The sequence below is a fragment of the Cololabis saira genome, chromosome 8 (genome assembly GCF_033807715.1).
Source record: "Cololabis saira isolate AMF1-May2022 chromosome 8, fColSai1.1, whole genome shotgun sequence".
Taxonomy (NCBI): Eukaryota; Metazoa; Chordata; class Actinopteri; order Beloniformes; family Belonidae; genus Cololabis; species Cololabis saira.
This window is the reverse complement of record NC_084594.1, coordinates 5276254-5284910: the sequence shown is the minus strand read 5'-3', so window position 1 is coordinate 5284910 and position 8657 is coordinate 5276254. Positions and strand designations below refer to the sequence as shown.

Genomic DNA, 8657 nt, shown 5'->3' with positions numbered 1-8657 from the left:
TGGGGGAGGATGTTCCTGTTCTTTGATATAACAGAGGTGGAAAAACCTGACTAAAAAACCTGATTAATATACGGTTTAAACGACAAATCCTGATCGAAAATAACACCAAGGTTTCGCACTGGAAGCCATCGCAACACCATCTAATCCCTTCCTAAAATGCTTTGGACCAAAAACAATAACCTCTGTTTTATCGGAATTTAGAAGCAAAAGATTTGCGGATATGCAGTCCTTGATGTCCCTAAGACATGCCTGAAGTTTAACTAACGGTTCTGTTTCATCTTCATAGACAAATACAGGTGCGTATAATCAGCATAGCAATGAAAATGTATGCTGTGATTCTGGATTATACTTCCCAACGGCTGCATGTATAAACTGAACAAGATTGGCCCTAGAACTGAACCCTGCGGAACACCATAACAGACCCTTGACTGTTCTGAAGAAACTTCATGTACATGAACAAACTGGAATCTGTCAGATAGATCTGATTTATACCAACGTAGAGCTGTCCCTTTAATCCATGCTCTAACCTGTGCAGTAAAATGCTGATCTACAGTGTCAAAAGCAGCACTGGGGTCCAGTAGAACCAGTATGGACACTAATCCCTTACCCGAGGTCCAGTAGAACCAGTATGGACACTAATCCCTTATCTGAGGTCCGTTAGAACCAGTATGGACACTAATACCTTATCTGAGGCCATAAGAAGCTAATTTGTGACTCAAACCAGTGCTGTCTCTGTGCTATGATGCATTCTTAACCCTGATGGAAAAACTTCAAACGTATCTTTTCTATACAAATGGTCACATAACTTTAATCATATCTCAGGACCGAGCACCCGACATGCTCCGAAACAGCTCCGGCCTCACGTGCAGGAACTTGTCGACGAACATTCCCGCTGCTTTCTATGGACGTGACCCACAATTCAGGAATCCAAACTCACGCAGCGCGACTAAGTGATCCAAACATAAACTTGTCGTGCATCAAAGGAGGAGTGCTGTGCGTGAAGACATGTCTGCATATACACAATGCACTCATGCACCCTTGCAGAAGCCCGCCGGGTATAGCAGGCTCCCTCAGAGCAAAAGCCTCTCTGTGATCCATCGTATTTGTGTGTGATGACAGGAGCCAGAGCTGCTAAAAACACTGGACACCTGTTCCCTGGACTCCACTCAGAGAAATTCCACTCCGCCGTCAGAGTGTGTGTCTCAATAACAAGAATGTTGATGCTGGATTTTCCCGTCTCACGTGGCCCTCGTGCGCCATCACTTCCTTTATGACCCTTCCCTATATAAAGGGGGATGTGGAGCCGGAGGGGCTTCAGCGGGGGATTAAAGGCAAAGTCCGAGCACCCTTCACACCAGCAGCTCACCCACTGGCCGACTGATGGTCTGGATCTTCCTGAGAGTTTCTCTGACGGCTATAAGAACCGGCGTGCCACGTGATTCTTGGGGGCGACTCTTGATCTGAGCCAGAATCATCTCTTACATTTACATCAACTCTTTCATACCTTTTCTTTACTTGGCTCTGAAACAAGTACAGCAGATACAAGAGTTCATTTACATTGATCAAGATCAACATTGGAAGGAAATACTGTGCATAGAGAAGCTTGCTGGATAACATCCCGTCTGGTATCGAGTCATCATGAGTAGCAGTGGGACCTCCGCGGTTCCGTCACAGACTTACAAGCGGGCTGTACGCAAGATCCGATGTGCTGCTATGGTGGCCAGCTTGGCCAAGAGTTGGCAAGGATGGGCCAGCGAGCAAAGCGACAAGCAGGACTCCATCCCCAGCGGCTGGATGCCGTCATCCGTCGAGGATGAAGTAGACAAGACGCAGCGTGTCGTCAAACTCAACGTTACTCCACGAGTCATCGAAGCAGACGACACCGACGGAGACAAAATTCGGACTTGCTCCGTGACCAAGACCGTCCTGCCGAAACGCAGCGAATGCATCGGCAACAATTTAATAAACGCCATCCGGGACAAGATGGAGTCGGCTCCCGAGGAGACCAAGCCGTTCCTGGGCAACGAGTCGCCGACGCGGAGGCGCCAGATGAGGGCGCTCAAGAGCATGGAAGCAGGCGGAGGAGGCGCTATCCAGGAGAAGAAGCTATTGCTTCACGATAAGAAACTGGGCTCGAGTAGCAGCCTGGACACAGAGGACAGCGGTCTCGGGGAGGACGGTGGACTCAGCGACAACGGCGAGTCAAAAACTGAAGGCAAAACAAAGACAGACAGGCCCAAGGTAGAGTGGTGGATCAAAGTTGTGACACATGAACACCAACAACAACCTCAGACAAACCACCATTGCTTAAAATAATCACTCAAAAGTGCATTGTTTTGGATCTTAGATGAATGATAAAAAAATGATAAAAATGAATATAATTAAATAAACATCGCCAGGGATGTTTAAAAGATGGCCGATACTGAGATTTATCCAATAATTTTAGCTTGTATATTTCTTTACTTCAGTCTTATTGTTTCAGTTTTACAGCAAATAAACAGGAATGGTTTCATGACTCTCAGCTGAATACAGGACTGTCTCAGAAAATTAGAATATTGTGATAAAGTCCTTTATTTTCTGTAATGCAAAAATGTCATAAATTCTGGATTCATTACGAATCAACTGAAATATTGCAAGCCTTTTATTATTTTAATATTGCTGATTATGGCTTACAGATTAAGAAAACTCAAATATCCTATCTCAAAAAATTAGAATATTCTGGGAATCTTAAACTGTAAGCCATAATCAGCAATATTAAAATAATAAAAGGCTTGCAATATCTCTGTTGATTTGTAATGAATCCAGAATGTATGACATTTTTGTTTTTTTAATTGCATTACAGAAAATAAAGAACTTTATCACAATATTGTAATTTTCTGAGACAGTCCTGTATAATAATAATCTTTATTACGGACTCAGAAGGTCCACACACATCCAACATACACAAACACACAACCATTACATAGCCTACTTAAAAAAAAAAAACAGACAAAAAAGATGGCCGATACTGAGATTTATAATTATATATTATAAATTTAGCTTGTTAATTTCTTTACTTCAGTCTTATTGTTTCAGTTTTACAGCAAATTAACAGGAATGGTTACAAGGAAGAAATGAGTCGTACAAAGTTAGTGCCCCACTTAAAATAAATGAAAACAATCATGTGGTTTTACTACGTCGTAGTACAATTACAGAGGAGCAGCAAATGTAGGAGGCACAGGTGGCAGGAGTACAAACAAAAGTCCTTTTTTAAGAATAAATGACCTCCACTAGAAAAAAAATAAAAAACCCTTAAACTCTTAACGAGGTAGAAACGCAAACAAACAAAAATAGACGGACCAGCAGGAATGGAAAGAAAAACAAAACAATATAGTAAAAAAAAGACAGGACACAGGTGCAAACAATCAGGATACAAAAGAAGAAACCCGAGATCGTGACAGTGCCATTATTTTGAGAAATTCTGGTCCGTTCTTTTTTTCCTGGAGTTTCTGGACATTCGCACGGGCGCTGACTTGGACCAGACCGCTCCAAAACCACTATTCTTGAACTTTTCATCCGTTCTTATGTGGATTTGCCGGCGTAGTTTGGATCACATTAACCGAAAACAACTTTAACTGTCGACATCTGGCCAAAGATTTACATCTACAATATTCTGGCATACAGAGGAGATCAAATTATCCCATGTGGCCTTTTTTTAGACCTTTACACTCCTGATGATTGATCTGTGTTCATCAGTGGCCGATGATCAGAGCTGGGTAGAGGAGCCAAAAATTGTACTCAAGTAAAAGTACTGTTACTTCAGAATAATATGACTCAAGTAGAAGTAAAAAGTAGTCATCCAAATAATTACTTGAGTAAAAGTAAAAAAGTACTTGGTGAAAAAACTACTCAAGTACTGAGTAACTGTTGAGTAACGTCTGATTTATTTTTTTAACACAACCATTCAAAACAGACAAAAGTACAAAATAATCATCTTCAGGCAAATTAAATCAATTGCTTAAATTAAAATAATCTTAAAGTAAATTCAAGTACTTTAATAAATAATAAAATAAAGAAAATAATAACAGAATAAAAAAATGAATTAGCACAAGTAGTAAATTGATTTAAAAGAAGGAGCTAGTAACTTTCATACATGACCATAATGTGTTTGTCTGCAGAAATGCCCTTAAAAATTAATGCAACCAAAATGATACAAAGGACCAAAGCTGCTGGGGGGCATTTATTTAATATATTTTATTATATTTTCTCATATAAGTTAGAGAGATACATTAAAAACCACATCTTGTTTTTATTCTTGCACCCAAACCTTTTCTACTGTAATATTTGGCTGATGTGCGGCGCTTTACAGTTTATAAATCAAATACAGAGAGAAGGATAAATATAAAACAGAGTAAAACCTGAGTACACAACCAGATGTCACCTGAAGAAATCCAACTCTCACATGGAAAAACCCAACAAAATAAGAGTTGCACAACTTTAATGCTGTAAAAGGAGAAGGAGCTGGACGGAATCCATCTGACGGGCTGCCAGAGCGCCGGGCCAGCTCGTAAAAACACACACCGCTCCCCCGTCCAACCCAAGATATGCCAATAAATATAGTCTCACTCAGATAACTGTCCTCCCCCCTGACCTTCAGGTGCAAGGCCAGCCCGGTAAACCAGGGCACTGGGGACGGGGACGGGGCTTGAGGAACTGATTTGAGGAAAAATTATCTAAAGAGGAATTAAAGCTGCAAGCAGCAATGAACAGACCCTCGCGTGTCCAATTTTCACCCATAAAGAACAAGGACTCAAAACGAAGTCCTATGACACCACCCATGACTCTTTATGTCAAACCATTCAAAAGTTATTGCAGAAATTAGGGACTATAAAATATCGACCAATCAGAAGAAGGGGCGGGGCTAATTTGCTCCAATTATGGTCAGAACTCAAAACCGAGTCCTATGACACCACCCATGACTCTTTATGTCAAACCATTTAAAAGTTATTGCAGAAAGTAGGAACTATCAGATATGGACCAATCAGATGAAGGGGGGGCGCACTTTTTGGTGTCTAGCGTCGCCACGGTAACGCTTTTGAAAGAGAAAAGTAAGGCGTGTTGTTGCAGGAAGGAGACGCACATTTTGATGTATAACACACCTAGGTGCACGTTACGGTTCGGGCCGGATTAACTGCTGAAGAAATGGCATAAAATGCGCCAAAAATACACGATTAATTCAAAATGGCCGACTTCCTGTTCGGTTTCGGCCATGACGCCAAGAGACTTTTCTTTAAGTTGCGACATGATACAGGTGTGTACCAATTTTCGTGCATGTACGTCAAACCGTATTGTGGGGCTTGAGGCACAAAGTTTTTTTGGTGGCGCTGTTGAGCCATTAGGCCACGCCCATTAATGCAAACTATTAAATATCACATTTTTCACCAGGCCTGGCTTGGTGCAAAATTTGGTGACTTTTGGGGGATGTTTAGGGTGAAAAAAGGCCCACATTTCGTCTGAAGAAAAAAAATTCCTACAGATACAATAGGGCCTTCGCACTGTCAGTGCTCGGGCCCTGATAAATTATAATAATATATAATAATATTCAGTGGTAGCTTTGGTCTCTGGACTCCTGAGTCCGATATTGGCAGTCTTAACACATCCTCAACACTTTAAACAACACAATCACAGGCAGTGCACAGATTTCTCAGCACCATTGCAAAAAAAGGACAAAATCTCTGATTAAATTAATAAATCAAATCCTTAAGTAACACCAAATCATTAAAACTAAGATGTAAATCTACTGAAGCGAATTGAAGTTACGGCAGCAACTTCAACTGAGTTTGACGAAGTAATATAGACACGTAAACAACTATCTCCATCGCTTTTCATTTTTCTAAAGAGCAACAACAAATTGCAGACAACCAAAATGAGACTCGGGCGCATTATTAATTAGAAAAGGTTGCTCGTTTTCAAGGGGGGACCGGTGGCAAGACAAGTCTTCGCTTTTCACAGAGCAAATGCCAAGGAGATCTGGTGACGGAAATGCCGACAGAGGAGGATGGAAACAGAAGACCCGGTGCAGGAGTGGGGGGGTAAACAAACAGGGAACGGTTACAGCTTTTATTTATTTAGCTGTTCACACTTTATTAAAATCAGCACTCTATATATTGCAGAGTAGTTGATTGCAGACCTTCAGTGCATTTGTGATAACTTGTGCAAAAAACAACTAAATAACTAAACTTAAACGTTGTAAAAGTCAAAAGGAGCACCAGCAGAGCCGCTGCCTGAAACCTATTTCTGGAAACTTGAAAATGTGCTTTTGAGCAGGCTGGTCTCTTGAAAGCACATATTCCGGTCAGTATAGAGTTCCCCAGCTGGACGTCTATTTTAACAACTGTCACGGAGTTTATTTCAACACCAGGGGTCATTAATCTCCATATAAAGGAAGAAGGAGGTGAAACTTTCTAGTTTCGACAGCTGGCAGCAGTTTTTAAAAGGTAGAATAATTTTGGATTTCGAACACAAATACATCCGTAAAAATAAACTTGGGTTATCGGTATCTCATCAAACAGCTGAAACGGAAACAGGGATTCCTGGAAAGAGTTTTTAGTTCGTACAACACAAATAAAACTGACCTTTCACCCAGTTGAGCTGGAGCTGAACAGCAGGACGAGGATGATGGAGGTCTAAACCTTGCAGTATTATAACCAGTACTCGAGTTGTAAAAAAGAATCAGGGGGGGTGGTGGATTTTATCATATGGGGACAGATAATTTGTGCTGATTACAAATAATATAATATATTACAAATAATAGCAGTGACCAAAACACCTGCAGAAATACTGCAGGAATGACATAGCAGCAGTTAAATGCAGCCTTCTGTAAGCTTTAAATATCCACTGGGCTTACATCAAATACATCCAAACACAACAATAAAAAACACTTTTCTGAACTTATCAATATGACTCTGTCCTTCACAGGATAAGTAAAATGGATCACTGCAAAAACTCAAAATCTTAACAGGAATATTTGTCTTATTTCTAGTTAAAATGTCTCATTTTAGTAAAAAAATCTCATTACACTTAAAAGAAGACTCATCACAATTTTCACCTGTTTCCAGTATATTTTCACTTGAAATAAGTAGAAAAATCTGCCAGTGGAACAAGATTTTTTTTCCAAGAAGATGCATCTTCGCCCCACTTACTTGAAACAGGTGAAAATTGTCAAATAAGTTATTTTTCTGGTGATGACTCTAAATGTTGAAATAGCAGTAAAACCACATTCATTGATGAAATGACATAAGGGATGGAAAAAATCTCATTACACTTAAAACAAGACTCATCACTGGAAAAAAACAACAATTTTCACCTGTTTCAAGTAGATTTTCACTTGAAATAAGTAGAAAAATCTGCCAGTGGAACGAGATTTTTTTTGCTTGTAATGAGAAGATAAATCTTGTCCCACTGGCAGATTTTTCTACTTATTTCAAGTGAAAATTTACTTGAAACCGGTGAAAATGGTCAAATAAGTTATTTTTCTGGTGTTATTTTTCTGGTGATGACTCTAAATGTTGAAATAGCAGTAAAACCACATTCATTGATGAAATGACATAAGGGATGGAAAGGAGGGATGGCAGTTTTACAGGTACTGGTTATAACGGATCGTTAAACCCGCCTGCTTTTTTGGTCAACAGGTAAAGATAACGACGATGGGCGACATCAAGAGCCGCTGGCAGAAGTGGTCGGAGCAGCACGTGGAGGGCCAGAAGCTCAACCCCTTCAGCGAGGACTTTGACGAGGAGTTCGCCATGGCCCAGCGGCTCCGCAAGGGCGACTCCGGCTACGGCCGGCCCAAAGAGGGCTCCAAGACGGCCGAGAGGGGCGACCGGGCCCACAAACACATCCATAGGGAGATGGAGGAGATGGTGTGGATTATCAAAGACATGGGCTGCAAAGACAAGCAGGGCCGGATCGTCATCTCCTTCGGCCGGCTCTTCGACCGCTACGTGAAGATCTCGGACAAAGTGGTGGGAATCCTGCTGCGCTGCCGCAAACACAAGATGGTGGACTTTGAGGGGGAGATGCTGTGGAAAGGGCAGGATGATCACGTCATCATCACAGTAATAGACTGAGTATGGATAATAGGGGTGTAACGATGCACTAATTTCACGATACGGTACGATACACGATATTGAGGTCACGATAACGATACGATATTATAACAGTATTTTTTAAAAACCTTGAATGAAGAACATATGACTGGAAAAAATTGTCTTTTATTTGAAAGACACAAAATACAAAACAATGCTGTGCGTTTGCCCTATTGTTACAGTTTGTAATGCTTTATAACTGTTTAAGTTTTAAAGAGAAAGCCAGGCCAACCATTTTCCACAAAATGAACTAAAAGTAAATGTCAGGTTTGCATTATGCATCTTCAGTTTCAGACAAGTACAAATATTTTGCCACAAACTGAATAGTTTCTCTCATGTATGATTTGACTTTTTTCTTTTCCAGAAATGTAACAACTAAAATTAAATAAATAAATAAAAGTAAATAAATACATACAATTTTACATCATAAAAAGGATTGATTCATGCTCACCTTAGAAGTAAAAGTTCAGAGCTCAAAACCTGCAAGAGTCCCGTGATCGGGACCAAAACGGTACTAGTTTCTTCTGAGTG

The 8657-nt window shown here is 40.6% G+C and overlaps 1 protein-coding gene across 1 annotated transcript; it reads left to right on the top strand.

The window, feature by feature from the left end:
* The first annotated feature begins 1329 nt into the window (after positions 1–1329).
* abraa (actin binding Rho activating protein a) lies at positions 1330–8156 on the top strand. Its single transcript, XM_061728366.1, has 2 exons — positions 1330–2241; positions 7671–8156. Exons 1-2 carry the CDS (start codon positions 1639–1641, stop codon positions 8106–8108), a joined length of 1041 nt encoding a protein of 346 aa, XP_061584350.1. The 5' UTR covers positions 1330–1638; the 3' UTR covers positions 8109–8156.
* Positions 8157–8657: the final 501 nt, after the last annotated feature.